Source organism: Sebastes umbrosus, chromosome 8 (genome assembly GCF_015220745.1).
Source record: "Sebastes umbrosus isolate fSebUmb1 chromosome 8, fSebUmb1.pri, whole genome shotgun sequence".
Lineage (NCBI taxonomy): Eukaryota > Metazoa > Chordata > Actinopteri > Perciformes > Sebastidae > Sebastes > Sebastes umbrosus.
Window position 1 is genome coordinate 29524685 of NC_051276.1, and position 22241 is coordinate 29546925.

Genomic DNA, 22241 nt, shown 5'->3' on the forward strand with positions numbered 1-22241 from the left:
GCAGCAGTTTTTGATGCAAAAACCTCAAGATGTCCTCCTTCATACATTTATCCTGCTGCTTCTACTGCTACAGTTACTTCTTCAAATAAATATATATATTTTTTATTATGCAAGGACAAGTGAAAATTCATATTTCAGATTACAAATGTGCGAATTAGAAGACAAGATATAGTATGGAACTAACAAAATATTTTTAACACACTGTCTCTAGTCTATGTTTTCAAAGCATAAACATAGTAAATGGCCATGAACAAAACAGTAATCTGGATTTATCGGTTTATACTGCCACAGCAAAGAGCTTGGATGTTTTCTTATGAACTAAGCCTGTTTGATTGTAATATGTAAATACATTTCACAATACATTTGGTGTTATACTACTTACACTTTTCTTTGTGATTTAGTGGAGCACGAGACGGCCCACTGACGAGACACAGAGTGAAGACAGGTGGAGCAACAGGTGATACAGATCATTGCTTGATTACAGATTGATGCCATCATCCAATAGGATGCCTGCATGCTGCATGATGTCACTCCGGTTTGCTCCTTTAGAAGCATGACAGGAAATACAGTATAAATACTCCTAAGTTTGTACTAAAAGATGGTAAATAAGATAAAAAGTTTAACATACAGGTGAATGATTGGCAGGTCTGCTTATAGTGCTTTTTTATAGCTTTTATGTTTTTTATTGCAAGTTCCTTATATGTGTTAACATGATTCTGATTCACTTGAACCTTGAACCTCCTCCACTTGATTAAACTTATATTACTTACTTGCACCATCAACTTTCTGAATCATATTTTCCCACTGATAACCTCTTACTTATTTCCAAAGCCAAAACTTTTTATGGCTACAGAGTCGAAGCTCCATACAAGGGCTGGTTGGCCTGTGTGCACATGTGCCAAACTATTGAAATCACCGTGCTGTTACATGACTCATAGTAGCAGTATAATACAGAGAATGAATACAATCATACCTGTAATATATAGATGTAGGCATAGTGGAATATTGTTTGATATGTTTTGAATATGTGTCTGATGAGCTATTGACAGACGTTAATCCGAAAGTGAGTGCTCTTTCTTCTGAACACTTATTGTCATCTGCTCTTGAGCAAGGCACTTACCGGCCAACTACAGAGTGGTTGTGATGAAGGTGAAAACAATGCAAGAACTTCCTAGAAATAATATAAATATGAATATACACTGAGGGCACGAGTCTACACACTTGCACTGCCCTCTAGTGTTTAACGTGCACTTTACAACAACACCCTATACTTCTACAAACAAAACAAAACCATGTGTGTCCGTGTGTGTGTGTGTGTGCATGAGAAAAGAGGGAGAGGAGAGACTAATATTGTTTGTGTTGTATTCTCAATGACTTGCAGAGTTTAATATCACGAATCAGGAACAGCTGTTGTCATAATATTACATTCTGACTCTAAAACGAGTACAGGAAGAAAGATATTCTGGGATTAAAGCTAAAGCACGCATCCACACAGACACTTGCACACACACATATATACGCCCCTGCATGGTGTAAGTGATAGCATAGCGTAGTAAAGACGTGTATAAGAGGAGAGGATTTCCCCTTATAGAGGCTGGAAGACGACACCACATCCAGTTGCTGTAAAACAGAGAGAAAGGGACACGTTGAAGCCCTCCTGACATATATAGGATTACAGATCATGTGTGCATGTGTGTGATATATGTTGGACCATGTGTGGCTGTATGTCAGCCTGTCCACACTCAGCGTTAGTGATTGTAGACATCTGGCCAGCCTGCCTGCGTACTCCGACTTTCACTGAACCAGAGAAAAAGATGCATGACTGTGGATTTACAGAATTAGATTACTAATTCATCCAGTCCAGTACATCTGATTTATGACTCTCCACCAACTATTTAGTGGGCTTTTCCTTGCAGTGGTGGAATGTAACTAAGTACATTTACACAAGTACTGCACTTCAGTACAATTTTGAGGTACTGAGTACCATTTTCAGCTACTTTATACTCTCCACTACATTTATTTGACGACATCAGTTACTATAGTTACTTTGCAGATTCATTCATTAATAATACAAAATATAAATCAACTAACAAATTATGCTATATTGTTATGAATTAAGCTTTCCAGCAGTACATAAAGTAATTCAAATGAGCTCCACCTTTACCAGCTGCAACATTAAAGTGATGAACACAGTAATGCATTAATCATTTTAATACAATTACATCATATAAATTATTCTCCAGAATGAGTAGTTTTACTTTTGGTACTTTAAGTATATTATGATGCTAATATTTATGTACTTTTACTTAAGTAAGATTTTGAATGCAGGACTTTTACTTGTAACAGAGTATCGTTATACCGTGGTGCTGCTACTTAAGTAAAATATCGGAGTACTTCTTCCACCACTGTTTCCTTGTAACTTTTAGTAGTTTTCAAAAGTGAGAAAAACTTCTTTGTGTGCATAACGAAGATAAAAAATGCACATAGATGTTAGGATCTTATGAATAAATTCAGGGTTAACTAAACTTCACTGGACAGGAAAGGCTGTTGCTTGAAGAAATGCATGGCTAACATGTGCGTACTGTAATAAGTTATACTTTTGGTGCAAGAGTGGACTCTGCTGGACTGAAGAAAAATGTTTATAAAGTCAGACTGGATGACACGGGATTGGCGTCCTGACGTACGCCGCCTCTCGTGCCTAAGTGTTGATACACAACAGAAAGTTCAGATACAGGGCTGAATTTATTGTTTGTTGAAAAACAAAATATGGTGTGCACATGATATCATTATGAACATCTTATATTTACATAGAAATATGATATAAAATTAAATATATAGACATAAAGGTAGATTTCTATATTGAGTCAATATTTCTAATTACATGTTTCTTGATATTACAGACACATCTTCGGAGTGACACAAGTGTTTCGTCATTATATTCAGAGATCTGTTTGTAGACCAGCTACTATATTTTTCCTGAGATTTAAACACATCTTTCGTGCTATTTGCTCATTTACACATTTCATTTACAGTATCGTCATTGTTTGGATCACAATCTCCAGAAATCTCATAAAAGGCAGCTCTCTTGCTTTCAGATCAGGCTGTTAGTTTCTCATCAGTATTTCATGCATTCACATCATTTGAGAAAGACTGTGGATATAATGCACCTCTGGCCTTAAAATACTGCTTTCAGCTTGCAGGTAAATTAATACTCTTAACATGGCTTTAAACATACAAGGACACAATATAATCATATTAAAATCTACAGACAACTTCAGTCAACTTTGATTACCTGAGAACAAGTTTGTTGCTTTGGACCATCATGTCTGAATGCAACATAAATACATCATTCAATCACTGAAAACGACTGCTACATGTAAAAACACATGATTTTTATACATCCAGTGTGTCTCTGCTTTTGTCTCAAGGCTGCTACTCAGTTCAGTATTATATCATTATGTATTATATTACATATCAAACACAACGTAAACTACAAAGCACTCAGGAAGCACACACCTCCCAAAGACTGAACAATATTCTAAACTTGTAATTTTGATGAAAGAAAACATTTTTAATCAGCATGTAGATCAGGATCTGCATTAAAATACGCATAGAAAGAGATCCTGAGTAGGTAATAGTGTTTATGGTTTCTGGCAAATGTATGAATCCTGTCTATGAATATCTGAATTTTGTACAAGGTTACATTGTGCCAAAGGATCAAGTGAACACTAAGTTATGGCCATTTCAATTCATCATGTTTGTTGTGTCACCTATCGGCAAAATACTATCAAACTTTATAGGATTGAACTGAATTATAAAAATATGTTTTAATTTCTAATTGTCAAATAGGCCACAACTAGGAGACTGATACTACATATGCAGCTCATCCAAATATATAATGTACCAGATTTTGTGAAGATCAGATAAACTAGAAGTGGTGAGAAAATGTTTAATTGAAACATAAAGGAAACCGGGGGGGGGGGAAATGGCACAAACTCCTCATGATTCAGGAGACATGAACCCAAAACAAAGGGCTTATAAAAGGCCACATAGTGACATCGTTGGATTCACTTTCACACCTGAATTTACACTCATTTCATTAATACTCTTAAAGTGATTTGTGAGATCCTGCTAATGAAAAAAAAAAACATGACATGCGAACAAAACAGGACCAAAAGCAAAACGTGCTTGTTGGAAAATAAGAACAAGAAGGGAAATAATGTGAACGTATCCCGTTTTAACAACCACCACACATGTGAATAAAATCTATTTTGGGTCTTAAGTGTTTTATGTGCTATACACTCATGGCACTGTAGCTTTAAACCTGGTGCCATTTCTGCAGCTTTGTGCCATCATCACATTCATTACCGTAATAAAAAAACAAGCTCACAATAAAAACCAATCTTTGAAAGGTTATAAAGTCCAGTTCCAGCTCACTCAAGTCCACGAGGCAGTTTAGTAATCAATACGCTCAACACCGGCCCAGTGTGATGGTGCCGGCTTATTGTTGTGACTGTGTTTGTGGTTGAACCATGTCTGTGTGAGGTGGAGGTGTGATGGGATACACAGGAACGGTATACTCGGTGTAAGCAGGGGGGTGATCCTCAGGCTTCAATCCCAGCTGAAATACACAGAAGGAAATGTAAAGTTCAAACCTAAATACGAGGAAACACACATTGAGGTAGATGCATTACTTTTGCAGTGAATTTAAGGTTTCAGGGACAGGAAGTGCCAAAATAAAAATGGGACAAATTATTTTGTCACCTCATTATATGAAGGTGGGGGTCCACAGTAAGCAGCGTTGCTATATACTGGTGGTGTGAGGATCTCCTGGCTGTATCGAGGCACCCTGGGGTGGTCCTCGCCGTCCTGCAAGCTTCCATGGAAGGGGATGAAATATATGGGAGGAGGGCGACCGTTCTGCTCACTGCGTCTCAATGCCTCCCTCTCTATCTGCTCCTCCCTGAGGCGACTGCACGCCCTGCAGAAGGTCGTGCAGAACATGATGGAGAGGCCGAAGCCCAGGATGCCGAGGAAGATCCTGAAAAAGGAAGAGGAAGAGGAGAAAATGAGTAAGGAGTTGTCAATGGGAAGGTGGAGGAGTGAGAGGAAAGAGACAAAAATACAAAAAAACTAACTAAATAAATAAATAATAATAATCTTTTCTTCAAAATAAAACTTAAAGAAATTGAACTAGAATGCAACTAACACCAGTGCTTATTCACACCTTGTCTCTTGTTTCAGGTATTTTCACTTCCTGCCCTTGTGATTGCCACATGTGTGATGATTACCTACCTCGCCCTGATTAGCTTCACCTGACCCTCATTACCCTTCCTCCCTTGAGTATTGGCATAGCCCATATAACATATAAAACATGAAATATATCCTTACTTGGTGTAAATAAAAGGCTTTATGGTCATTTCTATATTTTGTCACCTTCATCAATTATGCAAGCTCAGTTTGTGGTCAAGAGCAGAGTTATCACCATAATACTTTTGAAAAGAAATGGGCCTTACTCTAGAATGGGAATGTAGTCAAATGGCATCCTTAGAGCTCTGTGGATAATCTCCCGATGGACCAAAATGGAAATGGAGTCAGAGACGCAGTACGAACCTGAAGGGGAAACAAACAGAACAATGCATATTGATTGAGCTTCAGTTACACAATTATTAGTTGCAAACATGTCAGTTGGTCGGTCAGTCCACAAGGATTTCCCCACCCTTTGGCAGCCACAGTTTTTGTCATAGGAGGCTGAAGTTTGGCATGGAGGTCAGGTGTGTGGGTGAGAAGGTGTGTGTCATGCCAATTGGAAAAAAGGGGGTGTGGCAGTGGGAGTGGCCTATAACAAAAAGGAGCATAACTTCTAAACGGATGTACCTTGGCCTAACTCATGAACCGTTTGTCGTAGATTCTATTCAATTCATTTTGATATATCGTCAAATCATAACAGAAGTTATCTCAAGCTTTTCATATAGAGCAGGTCTAGCTCTATAATTTAGAGACCCAACAAGAGATCCCCCATGAGCATAGTTATGCGACAGTGGCAAGAAAAAAGCTCCCCTTTGGCAGGTAGAAACCTGGACTGGTTGGTTTTTGAGACTCTTGTGGGAGGCATCATTGGTCTCAACAGAGAGTTCCTCTTTCATTGGTGTGCTTCTATACCTTCTATACACATACGTGGTCGCAACTATTGCAAATTGACGCTTAAAAAACATGTTGTCTCTCTATAGCTGCTTAACCTTGTTTTTCTCTCCTTGGATCAACAGGAAACTATACTTTGAACTTAAGACCCATAAATGTTTTGTCCAAGACACCAAGCTCCAAGAATATTTTATTGCCTGCCTTTACTTGTAGGCGGAGAGATAATAGACTGATAGATGTACATCTCTGACTGGAAAACAGTCTGTCCTGTAGTAACCTCATATACGCTTTAGTCGACCTACACCAGTTGGTATTATTACACAAAGATCTGATGATTACGTTTGTTCCACTGAGCTTGGAAACCTGTCAGGTGATCAACAGGCATATTGAGGTAATAAGGAAATAAGGAAGTCAAAGGCATCGGTATCAAAGCATAAGATGGCTTGAGAAGATTCTCCGGCCTCTTAAACTAAGTAGCCAATTCAAAACCACACTGGGTTGTCTGACACTGGATTGTCACAAGCTGAAAAGAGGGCTGTTCTATGTTCATGAAAAGTTGATGGAGATGCATTGTTTCATAGGACAGCAACACAATTATACCAGATCGTTCTCATTCCCAGAGTGTCATATTCCGGCCCTTGGCGTTAGATACCAACGCACAAAGCACACTTTAGTAAATAAAGTGCTTTAATAAAGTACATACAGATGGGGACCATTTGCGATAATAAAACAAGCATTCTGTGTCCATTACTCCCACCTACATTAGCTTTGGGCCAATAGAAACTCTATGATTGTGACACAGCAATAAGTTAATTATCTTTATGTTGAAGCACTTACTGAAAGTCAGCTTTATACTGGTGAGTTTAAATATCTGGATTTATTAGGACTATGTCTTGCCACTGTTCATTTTCTGAAAGCTTATGAGAACAATTACTTGAAACGTAGGCTATAAATACTGTCAAGTTGAGTCCAAATGCAATTTGAATAAAATCACCCTCTGTTTAAAAGTATATAAGTGGTATTAACATCCAATAACGTTGCAAATTTCCCCACTGTGGGACTACTAAAGGATTATCTCATCTTATCTTAACATGATTAAAATTGAAATGTGTTTCCGTGTGTCACTGTGAAACAGGTTAACAGTTTTAGAATACAAACAGTTCCAATGGCGTCTAAATGTACAAATGGTAGTAAGCGTATGCTTGATTGGTGTTACGATTAAGAGGGGGTCCTTGGAAAATGTTCTCCCCTCTAAGGGGTCCCTGGCCCCAAAAAGTTTGAGTTCCCCTGCACTAGGCTATAGTTCAATAAAGTCACTGTTAACAAGTTGTAGCTACGGGTACACTGTCGCTTTATTTCCTCTCTTGTGAGGTGGAACTTACAAAGTTGGTCAAAGTTTATCACACGTTAAGACACATTTTGATCAAAATTGACTGAACTTTCCTAGCGTGGATCAAGTTGTCAACGTGATGTTGAATCTGTACTAATAGGCAAACAAAAGTGTGATACATATTTTGAAGTGGTCTAACATTACCATGTTTTATGTGCTGAATAGATTATTAAACAAAACCAAGCAAAAGACCACAAAAATCACGAGAGGTAGCGGTAAAGTGAGGTCAAAATACACAACACATGATCAGTGAGCACATTGGAACAAGGGTCCAAGTCTGTAAATACTGACTAAACAAATAAACGGCTCATAACACGCTTCGTTTGAGATACTTCAGATTAAATTTGATCAGTTTTCAGTCATTAAGCAGTTAATTCTATAAACAGGAAGCAGAAAGACAAACTTCAGGCTCTTACCTCCAGTCCAGAGACGACTCTCCTCAGGTGTACGACTGGGAAGGAAAACTCACTGAAGCAGAGTGCAGTTTGATGAAGGGAGCGGTGTGTGTGTGTGTGTGTGTGTGTGTACGTGCACTAGAGTGCAAAGCCCAGCATGTGTATCAGCCACTAAAACACCCTCAGAAATCAAACCAGTCTTTGTTATATCAACAGCTCGTGCTCAGCTTATACACAAATATTAAGTGTATGAATATATGCTCATAAATGTGAATGCATGCAAGTGTTTTATCAGTTGGAAGCTGTGTTTTATTAGTTTGTGCTAAAGGTCCATCAGAAGAGGTTATGGCAGCATTAGGAGATTTAAAGTGACAGCTACCTTTCTCCACAAGGCCTCAGCTGAGAATGAAGTTACCCTAGAAACTAGAGCAGCAGAGGAAGAGCAGTAAAATACACTTTTACGTAAAGGTTAGGAGAGATTAAAACTCCTAATAAACAGCTACAATTTGCAGTGTTTACATGAGCATAGAGTCAATACTGGTGCTCCAGAGTCAAATCAACAGGTGACGACACCGCTCTCTGTGTGGGGGGAAAAACGTGACACACTTTGTTTAATTAGGATTAAAGCAACAATTCATGGGATTTTCTTTGACTAAATTTGAGCGTTACATCTCTCATTTAACTCATTGTTTTGGATCCGGGTTAATAAAGGGGTACTCCAGCTGTTTAATATTGCACATCCATAAAGTTGGGACACTTGCAAAAGACTGGGACGGAGACGGAATTGAAATTTCATGAGTTTTCATCCTACATTTACCAGAATGCAGCTCAACACCCATGTCTCACAAACTCCACCCGTTTGACTTTCTGTTAAAACTTTGTAGCCTTCGAACCCAAGCCGAGATAACCCCTGATGACATCACTATGACATCATGAGATGTTATGTTTAGATGCAAAGCTCCTCCAGAGCAGCAGGGTACATTGTGCAACTGTCGTCACAGGCTGAACAGCAGGCTGCTGTCCTCGACAAGTAAAGTGATGTTAATGCATACAAATTGGTGGAGTTTAGTTGTTCGGCCACCTGCTGAAATTTGGTTTTATGCTATGCGAGTGTGTGTGTTTGTGTGATTGAACAGAAATACAGGTGAACCATATATGATTATAAAACAAACCTAGAAATGTAATCTTTACTGCCAACCTGCTGATCAGAGAAAAGGTACAAAGGTTACATCCATATAACTCCCAGGGCTTCACATGCAACGATTACCAGTATTATTAAGGTTAAAAATAATAGAATACAATACAATAATAGAAATACAAATGGAAATTAAGTCAAATTAACTTTATTGGTCCAATATTTTATTCAACCAACACATATTGTCTTGACAAAATATTGCTAAAAATCCTGTCCTACGGACGGTTTTATAGTAGCATCACAATAAGACACTGTTGTTTTGAATAAACCACAAACCTTTTTGTAACAACATATTCTTTATAGTGCACTTTCTTTTGTCATTTATATGAGAATTTCAATAAAATTAAAAATGCTACCAAGAAGGACCAGTGGTGTCAGAATTCATATTCACGTTCCCAAGACCAGAAACTGTATTTGATTTTACAGCAGCACATTCAAGTGGAGACACTAGAGGTGAATAGGGCAAACATTTTGAACTAACATATCACCATGAAACTTCCCCAGTTGATTTCTTACAATAAGACAATTATTTTTTGTATTACAATTTTACTGAAATTTGATGTTTAAATATGCAAATGAGGCATTATCTACTGCTAACTTTTGGTGAATTTAAGAGAATTCTACAAATGCAAATAGACAAATAGTAGTAAAATAAACACTTAAATGTGTATTTTGGATGTTTTCTTTCCACTAGTCTGAAAAAAAGATGTTATGGAAGCAAAATAGCCCAAAATATTCAATTTGATCAGTGCATGAACTTTCAACAACCCTTAAAATGGGCAAAAAAACAAGTGCATTTAACAATATCTTCCGAATTCATTCAGGTGTAGCCGCTGTAGGAATTCCTACATTTTATGACACAGCTTTGTTGAATACTTGATTCTGATTGGTCAATCACAGCGTTCTACGGTCTGTTATTTCTTTATAGCAGGCCGTTGCTATGTATAACAGACCGTTACTATGGGCACAGTTCTGATATCAGACTCTGGCGGACCATTATTGAATTCTTAAGTAAGTAGCCGAGAAATAAGCGTGATAATGTACAGCTAGCAGGTCATTTTTGTGAAATTATTTCACAACATTGACCGGCTCGCTGTACATTATCCCTTAACTTGAAGCATGTTTACTGAAGGCTGAAGACAGTAACCTTCTTTCTTGTGAATTTCTGGTGAGAGGGAATATCCAATCATTTTTTTTTTTTTTTTTTTTTAGGTGAGAAGTAGTTGTCTGGTACCTAAATATTTGAGAAAAAATAAATACCCGATGTACACTACATTTCTTTTGTGCAACATTTACTATTTGTACAACACTGTACAATATGGATGTTGTTGCTTTCTGCAGTGATAATGCAGCACAGATGGAAATGAACTTTACAAAAACAGAGACTTCACACAGAATTCATCTTTGAACATCTTAAAATGTCAGATAAAAACTCACCCACCCCAACTTCACACAGCACACACACCAACAAACATGCAAACACACACAGACAGCTCTGAGCACAAATGTTCAGGTGTCATGACAGAGCGCTTTTTTCAAACCCCTCAAACCTTTCCCATGTGGGGTTCTTTAAGGAAATACTTAGATCTCTTTGAACCTGAGGAACACCCCCTTTGAGAAACACAGGCTGTATTTTACAGAGTTGGCAGAACGTAATTGTTTTGCAAGTCACAAGTAAGTCATAAGTGTTGACACATAAGTGCCAAATCAGGTCAGTCAGGTTTGGGGTAATTAATAATTTGCACTGAGATAACACAGCATCCAAATTTGTTTCTTTTATCTTTACATTTGGGTATAAGTCAGGAGTCACTGGTGTTAAAATCAAAGTTGAACTGCAAGTCTGTTTGAATTCTGTGTTCAAATATTAAGTCATCAAATTTGTGATTCAAGTCGGACTCCAAGAGATGCTTCAAGTCTTTTGAGTTGCATCCATACCTCTTGTCGTTTCTGCCTTTAGCCACATAATCGTCCAATCTAGACTTTTCGGTTTCCCCTGTAACTATAAATCTTCATGCACGATTCTGTGGCTGTGTTTGTCCAGCCAGGCCTGCAGCAGAGGAAGGTTGGTGTGCATCCAGCGGATGTTACCCTCGATGGTCTCGTAGGACTGCCGGATACACCTCATCTCTGAGCCCGACTCCTCAGTCAGAGAGCCAAAGAAGCTTCTAACCTGAGTACAGAGAAGGTAGACTTACTGTAAACACAAATGTCCAATATTTGACATGATGAATCTATAGACAGACATAAGTAATGGACACCCACAAGTATAGACACAGCCTTCCTTACCTCATCTAACATCTCCCTGGTAGAATACTGGTCCGTCACCCCAGTCACCAAGTGCGATATGGTGCTAGAGCCCAAGTCAAATCTATGGCATCGAAGCAAACAAAAACAAAGTTTAGAAAACACAACTCTGCTAACATTTTGTGGAAAAACAAGTAATCTAAGGATCGACAGATTTGAGCTACAGAACTAACAAAAATCAACATATGGGTTTTTAAAAAAATGCTTTGTTATCGACACTTTTTGAATCTTGAAGTTCTTTCTAGTAAAATGACAAAAACACTCAAATGTTAGCAAACACACTAAAATTTAGATTTAAATATCTTGGACGCTAGGACTTGTCTGACACCAAGTTATTAAAACGGCAGCTTTAACCCTTTGAACTCTGCAATAGAAATGGTTCTCCAGTACCTATGTTGGTATTTTTATTCTTATTGTGATGTCATTTCTTGGAGTATCTTCATATGCTTCATGTCCCTAAAATCTGTACAACCTAAACTACAAGATTATGTCAGTCAATAAACTATAATAATTGATAAAAGTATTGAATTGTGTCATAATTTAAAAAAATACAAAAATCGGACACGTTTTTTTCAATAAATGTTACTAAATAAAACACACAAAACATATTGATCTAAAAGATTTCTAAATGTGGAAACATGAATAAAATATTTCTTAACGCTCCATAGGCTATTTGAACTATACACATTTTTTAGTTTTTGAGATACTGTATGCTCATTTTTATGAGCAGTTTCATTACGTTCTGCACGAAACGTAACCTAATGACGTCATCATGAGCGTTCAACATGATGACGCAAAAGACAGAAGCCTTAGCTTTCAGCTGCAAAAATAATGAATGCTCTAGCTATTATGTTTTTTATTTTACATCAATTTACACAGGATCATGCAAACAACGATCCAGGGGAGGTCCGTTTTTAAAGGGTTAAGAAGTTTTTGACTAACATTCTTGGATTACACATCGTTGCGAAACTTGTGTAAAACGAAGAGATGGATGTAAAGGACATGCATGATGGGCTCACTAACTTCTTGATCAGAGTGTGCCAGTTGGCTCGGACGAAGTCCCAGGCCAGTTTGTAGCCATGGGGGTTCTTGCTGATACTGACAACCACGCCCGAGAGGTCCTGAGTCTTCATCACCTCACCCTGGAGGCTCTGCTCCATCATCCTGCACACAGAAATAAAGGAAAAGGAAACAGAAATAAAAACAGTGGGAGAAAGCAGGGAGGACGGAGTTGAGAGTATATAAAATAAGGGAAACAAAATGCTTGCTGTAGTGTGAATCACAATGTACCCACCACTTGAGCTTGTCCTGCAGGGGGCTGACGGCCATTGCAATCTTCATGCGGCTCTTTACAGACATTTGCATCGAACTGCGGTACTTCTCAAACAGGAAGTCCCACCCCTCTGGTGTTCGAGCTCCAATCACAAACACAGCCATGGTGACGTCAACAGGGAGGCTAAAAACAGAGAAGGATTCCAGGTCATCTGAAAACTTTTAATCTCTACATACAAGTGCGGCAAATATTGAAAGCTCAGCTCTGAACCGAGGCAGTAGCTGTGAGGAGGAATCATACACAAATATCTAAAGGAAACTGTCTGGTGTGCCGTTTATCACCACTGACCTCATGGTGCCGTCAGAGTCCATCCACTTGTTAAAGAGCTCGGTGGCTTTTGTCACGCAGGGCGCGTAGTTCCTGACGCAGCTAAACAGCAGCAGGTAGCTCCTCTGCATTCGCTCAGACACTGATCCAGAGTCAGTCCACTCCTGCCGATCAATCAGCCCCCGGAACAGATCCACAATGTAGTCCTGAGAAACACACGCAGTCAGCAACGTTTTACAGACAAAATGATCAATGAATTAACCAAAGAAATGTTGAAAATAGTTGCTAGTTTCAGCCCTACATCAATCCTTAAACATTATATATTAAAAAGGTAAATGTTAAAATAACTAAATTTCAACTGTGTGTTTCCTGAACTTGTGTTGTATTCTGGTTCAAAGCCTGAGAGGAGGAATTTTGTTTGTTTGAACTGCCAGAAGTTACAAGGAGCACTCTGCTTATACAACATGTGCACATTGTTTTTTCAGGGTTTTCTAGTGCTTATGCAAGGAACCATGACTCAGTGTGGATACCATTCTTGCAACACAGAAGCACTAGAAGTTTAAAGGTTCCTTGTGGAGTTTTTGACCTCTTGTAGCACTATGAGGAAGTGGGTCCCCTTTTTTGTTTGTCTCGTGCACAAGCATGCATATGCACATTCCTGCCAATGGTAGGCATAGACTGTATAGAAGAAGTGGACGTAGTCACCATAAAGTCACTCACTGGTGTGTGGATGCCGAAGTGACATTTTTAGGCGACCAAAAATTAACTTTCATGAACTGTAAACACACTGTGAAAGGGTTACATTTTTAAGACGAAAACACGGAGAGCTCCCAGACCGGACAACGCCGTGGTAGCGACCTGTCAATCACAAGGTAGCCACGCCCTAAAGCATACCCTGCTTTATGGTCTATTTGACTCTAAATGGGACCATAATTTACTAAATGAACATCATGCTGTATTGAAGAAGACTTGAAACTAGCGATTGAGATCATAAACTCATGTTTACAATGTTTACTGAGGTGATAAATCAAGTGAGAAGAAGGCTTATTTTCTCATAGACTTCTATACAATCAGATTTGTTTTTGCAGCCAGAGGAGTCGCCCCCTGCTGGCTATTGGAAAGAATGCAAGTTTAAGGCACTTCTGCATTGGCTTCACTTCTCAGACCCCGGAGGTTGCCTACTGATCCTGAACTGAGGTAGCGGTAATGCACCAAGAAATGCAGCAATTTGCCAGCAAAGACAGTGAAGAAGAAAACTGCAAGCTAGTAAACATGAATGCAAACAGCACAGGATTTAAAATACCTAAAAAAACTTGCCTCGACACACAATGAGTTTTGGTGAGTAACACTGAATGTAAATATAACTTTTGTTTGTCTACAAGAAAACTCCACAAGGCATCTTTAAGTGGAAGAACACATTTCTCTCTTATTGTCATTGCCTGGATTTTTGCTCTAAGTGGCTGTTTCAATTCACATATTGGATTCATCCCATTCAAAGACAAGTTTGAGTTTCCCAAAACCTTTTAAGTAGTATGACGACACTAACCTCCATTTAGAGTGGTTTCAACTTTCAGGCAGACTGCAAGATTTTATGCATTTTATTGAAATATATGGAGTATTGTCTGTTTTGTGCCATGAATGCTGCCTCCACTAACCTTCATCTGGTTCTCCAGAGCGGGCATGTCTCTCTTCTCCATCAGTTTGTAAAGAGGTACGAGCTCCCCAAAGCCCTGTGTCACAGACATGATCTCAGTCTCTCTGGACAGGTAAAGAGACAGCTCCAGAGCCGTGTCCAGCCTCACGTTCTCTGTGCTGCAACACACATGAAAGGCTTCAAATCAACACCATGCTGCAGTTTTGTCCGTTTTGTCAGCAAGAAAGACAACCTTTCTTACCACCAAGTTGGTATTTGTACGGTAATTGTCAGCTAAAACTAGTAACTATTGTGCGATGCAGGATAAACAGCAGGCTCAGCTGTTGTTAGCCGATCTTTAAACAGACCTGACCAGCTGGAAGACGTTGTGGATGAGGCTGGCGCGGTCGTTGCTGCTCAGGGCTGTGTGATTGTGCTGCAGCAGTTTGATGATGGAGTTCCACCCCTCGCCTGCATAGTGGACCATGTAGTAGCCGCACATGTCCACGTTGAACTTCACCCAGTCCACCTTCTCCGGCAGGTACAGGACATCTACATGGAGGAGGAGCAGAGACAGGCTTTGAAATGATGCAGACTAGTAGAATTTAAATATGTGGATAAAGGATAGAAAAATAGCAATATAAAAATCAGTGTCATCACACTCACCAGTCTTTGTCTTAAGCAGGAAGCGATGGACGGTGTTGGAGGCGCTGGTCATGTACGTCAGTGGGATCTGCCACAGGAATCTGACAACACACAATTTAAAAAATAAAAATTTGGAATAAAATGTAACAAAAACTGAAACTATACATAATACTGCTATACTATTACATCCCAAAAATGAGCTGTTTAGTAAACTGTAGTTTCGCTTTTTTAGAAGTCAGAAGTTGCAACAAATGATGTCGCAATTTGGCAATAAATTGATGGATTTTTGCATATAGACTACACCAGTGCATGTACTATTTGAAAAGTCCTTCCTTTGTCACAACCTGGTGGTAGTATAGAGAATGACACGGTGGCTTTAAAATATACTTTCAATGCAGGAAGAGACACTTCTGCAATGACTGATACTGTATACTTGACTCGTGTGATCTGTCATTGACTAATCGTGATTAATGTGACATTTTACCCTTCAGTGAGGGATTGGTCGTCTGTCTTCAGGTAACGCTCCTGACTGAGCCTGACCTCCCGACCTCTGACATCCACAGTGACCAGCGGGAAGCCCTCCTGCAGCGTCCAGGTGTCCATGATGGCCTTGACATCCAGCTCATCACCCGAGAACCATTTCTGCGTATGAACCCACACATTTCAATACACAATAAATGATTTAACATCATAAACACTGACAGATTTGTGGCACATTCTTACATGAGAGTACTAGAGGCACATTTGGGAAATACAGAAATATGGAAATTGTGTAGATAGTAGTAAAATATCATGTACATAAAATAGTAGGAAAGAAACAGAAAACAAGATTTCTGCAGGCAACCATAAAAATGACATGAGTGAAATTCCACTTAGATTAATTATGCTTTCGGAGCTTCATGTAATTATAATAACTAGAGTCTGTTTGCTCCGTCAGAGTGCTTTGTTGAAACTGTTAAATACTTACGGAGGCTCCAGACTGGACGCTGCGCTTTGAGCAGAATTCTTTGTGTTTCATCCGGCCTTCGTCCAGATTGTCTGAGCTGCAGATCTGGTGGGGAAGCACACACAAAACTTTAGCAGAGAATCACAGCAGTCCCAACACTAGCAGTGAATGGCGTATATGGCAAATTTGTCTCACAAAGAAATTTGTATGGCGAGCTGAAAAACAGGTAACAACACTTGTGACACCAGGGCTGCAGTCAAATAGTCAAAAAATGACGTCCTAATGTGTTTTCCAACGACTTTTTCTTGATGTCCATGGAAAATGTCATGAGGTCAAGGAAAGATGTGAAGGAGAATTCTTTACTTTATTTATAACACATAGAAAATGAGTATGGTGACAAACTCCTTTCCTTTGGTAAATGGTGGTCCAGTGTATCCTATGCTAAAGGAGGTAAGAAAGGAAGCATTGAAGCACCTTTCCTAAGCATTTAGAGAATTCGACCAGCTCTTATCATGACTGCCACTTAAATACTTCCGGGTCATTTCACTGAGTTAGAAACCTTCCTAAGCAAAAAAGACAGCAGTCCTTACCCATACTCACACATTCACACACACATCACTCACATCAGTTAGGCTCTCCCACAGGTGGCTGTTGACAGTGTTTTGGTAGCTGTAGCGCTTCAGGTATCGGATGATGCCAATCTCAAAAGCCTCAGGAGTCAGGAAGTCCCGCAGCATGTTCAGAATACATGCTCCCTGAAATTAAAATGTATTTTAATGTTATATTTCAACTGCACAGTTTGGGTTAAGCGTTGGGAATAATTCATTCACGCAAATTATGATTTATGCCCAGATAATTGTTTGCACAGTTCAAATATCCAAGAGCATCAGCACCAAACGGTCGGTCCTCTGACAGAATGAGGCTGACCTTGTCGTATGAAACGTCGTCGAACATCTCCTGGATCTGCGTGGGGTTTTCCACAGGGGTGGAGATGGGGTGGGAGGAGCTGAGGGAGTCGACCTCCATGGCCTCAAAACATTTCCCCAAGAAGAAGTCATCCTGGGAGAAAGAGAGAGGAAAGCACACACATTGCAATGTCAAAATAATCCAGAAATACTGTAGACATATCTAACAAAAAGCTGATTACTTTGACTGATGAGTTATTCAGCTAATGTACTGTACTATACTTGTATACCACTGTATCATTAATATATTCCTTTTTGAATTAAACTTGAAGAGACAGAAATAGGGAGATATGTTTAAGAAAGATACTGAATTGCTGATTTGTATGCTCTGAACATAAGTAAGATACAGGTCCGATCCCTGTGCTCGGCTCTCACCACTTGCAGCTCCGGGTAGGTGATGTCGAGAGAAATAAACTCCATGAACTTGGCGAAACCCTCATTGAGCCACAGGTCATTCCACCACTCCATCGTCACCAGGTTCCCAAACCACTGGACGGGAAGAAGAACATGTATGAGCTTCAGGTGCAAAACCAGTATTTAACATACAAATGCATCTTAGTCTCAGCTTGTAGCATGAGACAGCAGCTTCTGACTTCAATCACCTCCTCATAAAAGCGAGGCAATTTTTCTTTGTAACTTCAAAGATCATCAACTAGTTATTTTTCAAACCGATGCAGGCCAGCTACCTGGTGTGCGAGCTCATGGGCGATGACCTTGGTGATGCCCAGTTTGTCTGAAACTGAGGACTTGTCAGGGTCGAAGAGGAGGCCTGTCTCTCTGTAGGTGGTCAGCCCCCAGTTCTCCATCGCACCCGACTGGAAGTCAGGGATAGCAGCCAGGTCTGCAGGGTACAACAGCAAGCACATAAGTACAACTACACATATGGGACATTCACATCACCTGCTGGTCCAACTCCTCTGAAAAATGTACTAACACAAATAATAATAACTATAACAACAATTTTTACAAAGTAAATACTGCAGCTACTGTGACTCCAGTGGCTTAATAATAAGATAATACCATGTATTTCTACTCACCCTGTTTGGGGAGTGGGTAAGGAATATCAAAATATTCATTGTAGAACTCCAACAGCTTGACAGCAGCATCCAGCGCGTAGGCCGTCTGGTCGATCTTCTCAGGTACAGCGTAGACTGAAATCTGACGGTAATCACAAAACGTTTGTTACATGACTATTTAAAATGTATACTGTCGATTAAAAATACTGTACATTTAAAAAGTTACAAATATCTTTATATATAAACAGTTTCTGAGTGAGAGAACTAAATGATGGCATGGCCTGCGTCTGTTGTCCTCCTCACCTTGACACCATGCCGGGTGGTCTTGCTCACAGACAAGAAGTCAGACACAATGTAGGCCACCAGGTAAGTGCTCATTTTGACAGACGTGTCGAAGTGATCCTCCAGCAAACCGCCCGGCAACTCCACAGTTTTTACCTGGGAAACACAGGTGTGTAGTGATAGAAATGGAGAAAAGAAAGGAGAGAGACAGAGTACGGTGAATAAGTACCTTTTTAAAAATCGTAATGCTTTTTCACTGTGTAGTGCATCTTATTATTAAAGTTTCACAGCAAAGATGAAGGCAGAACTTGATTTTTGTCAATCAGTAAACTGATATAGCTGCATTCATGTGTACCTTGGGCATGTTGGATATGGCGATGTGGCGTGGCTCTCGTATAATCCGTATGGTGTAGTTGGCTTTGAAGGCGGGCTCATCGAAACAGGGGAAAGCTCCTCGAGCAAAGGTGGCTTCAAACTGCGTGGAAGCCAGAACCCTAATAATGCAAATAAATAATGGTGAAATAAAGGTTATATTATGTTTAACAGAGCATGCTGTGAGAAGATTAAAAGGATAATTAAAGCTGCTATATGTAGCCTTTTCAGAATCAATTTATCATTGACAAAGCTGTTGCACTTGTAAACAAATGACACCATCATTAACATTACTGATAGCCTCTGTCTCATACTTGTGATATTGGTGGTAGTGCTGGTTCTCAAAATGAAGACTACATTTCCCATCAACCCCTGTGTTTCCAGTTGCATATTTGTCTGGACAAACAACATCACCACATCAGGCCACTAATTTTATGTCCATTCATCTCGTTCTCATTCCCAGGGGGAACAACAAGCACACGACTTTCATCCAATTCAGGAGACCACTGTTCGTGTTTCGTACATTTCACTTCCACTTATTGTGCGTCAAGTCACATTTGCACTGTAAAAATGTAGTAATTTTAAGCACAACCATGTTATTTTTTCCTAAACCTAAGCAAGTGTTTTTCTTTAATTCACAACGTGTGTTTACTGCGAACGAAAAGTGATGCAGAGGGGTCTGACAAAGCGTCAGTAAGTGACGAGTTGGGATGAGAACGTGTTGGGTCACTTATGGTCTTGATTTATTGTGTTTACATTTACATCTCAACTTAATGTGTTGCTGATTCAGTGATGTTAAAATGCTACATACAGCTGCTTTCAAAGAAACATAGAAGAAGAAGTTATTACCGGACTTCTCCACTGCTGGTGCGGTAGGTGCTCTTGTAGAAACCATGGAAGCTGTCAGAGAAGTTGGCAGCGAACTCCAGCTGGACTTCATACCTCCTACCTTTGGTCAGCACCGAGTCTGACAGCAGAGCGATCTCATGGAAACGAGGATACTCCAACACCCGGAGAGGCTGCAAACCTTCAGGTATAAGGAGCCACACGTTGGATATCTGCAGCTGCTTGGAGTGGAGGATGATGGTGCTGGTGTCTTCGTGCACGTCCAGCTGGATACGAACGACTCCGGTGAAGTCGAGGGTGGTCAGGTTGGGGTGGATGGTCAGGTCATAGTGGACGGGGGAGATGGTTTTAGGAAGTCTCATGCTGTCCCATGGGAACGGCTGGCCGTTGGTGGCTATGGGGGCGTTCTTTGCTTGACCCTGATCTGGTAGCTGAGCTCCTGATGAGGGAGGAAAGGGAACGAACAGCAGCAGTAGGAGAGGTGCTGCTAACATGGTGACAATGAAAGCAGGAAATCCTCACCTGTAATACACCAAAACATACAAATTATGTTCAAAAATACTACTAAACTGTAGAATAAATTGTACAATAATTCAACTGTGCAATATTCATAGTGTCATCAATACTGCATTTATACTGTACTGTGCATTTCAAGAATTATTCTTATTTAATATAATAATATTTAGTACAATTAATTGATCCCACTTCTCAGCATTCTGTATATACTTATTTACACTGTGGTTATATATTGTATGTGTTTGATGCACATATTTGTACATATATCTTATATTTCCAATTTCTTATTCCTATTTTTTATATTATTATTATTTTTATGATTTATTTATATTTCTCTACATATATTGTGCTATATATTGTAGCATTATGTACATAATTTACATGTTACATACTCTTTTATTTCTATTTTCTTACATTTCTTTATGCTTGTATACAAGAGCAACTGTAACGTCTCAATTATGGAAAGACCTGCCAAAATAAAAAATATGACATATATCAATAATATCATAATATCAAATGTGACATATATTGGTATTTCTGTTTTAATTTGCCTCTTTATTTTATTTATTGTTGTATTAATTCCCTTATTTATTTACTCTTCTGTTTAATTTTCCCCTTTTATTTATTTATGTATTCTTTTTTATTCTTTTTTAAATGTATTCATTTATTTTTGCATTTATTGTTTATTTATGCATTTGTTTTTTCATTTATTATTCATATATTTATTTAATTCATTTCAATAAAGTATTTCTGATTCTGATTAATAGCTTATCTTATTTCTTCAGGACATGTGGACACAGATAGACGAGTTCTTAGTGAACAACCAGGACTTTATTGTCCATTGAAAGATTTAGCATCACATTTCTTAGGTGTCACATTCTTAATATGCATTTCACTTTCCTAAAAACTCATAGCTGTAAAGTGAATCAAACAGCTGCTACAAAAACAAACACAGTGAATAAGAATAAAAGTGACAACGAACAAACATGGCAGATGAGCTGGAAGTGCAACACTTTCGATTTCACACAAAGTTTCCATTCATTTATGGTCGAAAAGAACCCTCCTATTTCATCAAAACTGATGCATTTTATCGACTATTATCTTACATTGTTAACATTAATCATTTGTGTGATGTAACGTCAGCATATGTCAAAGAAAATGTCAACTTACCTTGTCTTCTTGAGCACGCAGTGTTTAGCACATCTAGCTGCTTCAAGACTGAAAGTGAAAGAGATGCAGGAGGTGTTGCATGCTGGGAGAAACCAGAGGAAACGTCCACTGTTAGTTAGTTAGATATCAGATCATTTAGTGACCTGCAGCTCTGGTGACATGACTTTAAATTCAAGATAAGAGGTGCTTTTTTAATTATTATTTCAGGATGTCTTGTTTTCATGTCTGCAGCTTCTGCAGCCAGTCCAGGAAGTATGAGCTATAAAGACTTCCTGTCCCCTTTTTATCAAATAGTCTACTAATAATTAAGTAGCATAACTGCATCACTCCACCATGGTTACTGTCTAAAGAAGCCAAAACAAGAGCTACCATATGTTACAGTAGGAAATAGAAGGAAACATCGACATGTGAACAGGAAGTTCCGTGTTGTTATGGTCTGTAATGATATATATTCACCACTAGATGGTACCATTTGCTTTTTATTAACAGTCTGTTTCTTTTGGCTTCCTGTAACTGTATGCCTGATGATAGGGGTCCGTCTAAAGATATTTATTATTCTGGGTTAATATCATATTCATAATTGCAATGAAAAAAAAAACCAGTAAACCCTCCTTAATTTGTTTAAAAAAATGAATGCAAAAGCTACTTATCATTCATAAAGCTATTATCTAAGAATAGTCAGTCTGTTAATAACGTATATGATGTCATACCTAAGTCTCTTTCATTTTAATTTAGTCCTTGTGGCTCAATTACTTAAAGGTCCCATATTATAAAAAAATGTCATTTTCATGTTTTTTTATTATAAAGCAGGCTTAAGTCCTATAT

At 38.9% G+C, this 22241-nt stretch overlaps 2 protein-coding genes across 4 annotated transcripts; both read right to left on the reverse strand.

Moving 5' to 3' along the window:
• Nucleotides 1-4101: 4101 nt before the first annotated feature.
• On the reverse strand, nt 4102-8077 carry si:dkey-283b1.6. Of its 3 annotated transcripts, none has more exons than XM_037776663.1 (4): nt 7948-8077; nt 5517-5613; nt 4765-5041; nt 4102-4621 (listed from the first exon to the last, which is right to left on the reverse strand). In XM_037776663.1, the coding sequence occupies exons 2-4, from the start codon at nt 5543-5545 to the stop codon at nt 4502-4504; spliced, it is 426 nt and encodes a 141-aa protein (XP_037632591.1). In that variant the 5' UTR covers nt 5546-5613; nt 7948-8077; the 3' UTR covers nt 4102-4501. The 3 variants fall into 3 exon arrangements, with proteins under 3 accessions (XP_037632591.1, XP_037632590.1, XP_037632592.1); XM_037776662.1 differs by lacking the exon at nt 7948-8077 and adding an exon at nt 5720-5847; XM_037776664.1 differs by lacking the exons at nt 5517-5613; nt 7948-8077 and adding an exon at nt 5228-5310.
• A 2171-nt stretch (nt 8078-10248) lies between these two features.
• LOC119493125 (endoplasmic reticulum aminopeptidase 1-like) lies at nt 10249-21745 on the reverse strand. The gene is made up of 19 exons (XM_037778217.1): nt 21417-21745; nt 19734-20252; nt 18868-19006; nt 18534-18668; nt 18252-18372; nt 17901-18055; nt 17590-17703; nt 17177-17308; nt 16873-17004; nt 16271-16354; nt 15788-15945; nt 15325-15404; nt 15027-15210; nt 14681-14837; nt 13047-13231; nt 12720-12881; nt 12449-12589; nt 11408-11489; nt 10249-11291 (listed from the first exon to the last, which is right to left on the reverse strand). The coding sequence occupies exons 2-19, from the start codon at nt 20222-20224 to the stop codon at nt 11121-11123; spliced, it is 2823 nt and encodes a 940-aa protein (XP_037634145.1). The 5' UTR covers nt 20225-20252; nt 21417-21745; the 3' UTR covers nt 10249-11120.
• Between the last annotated feature and the right edge of the window lie 496 nt (nt 21746-22241).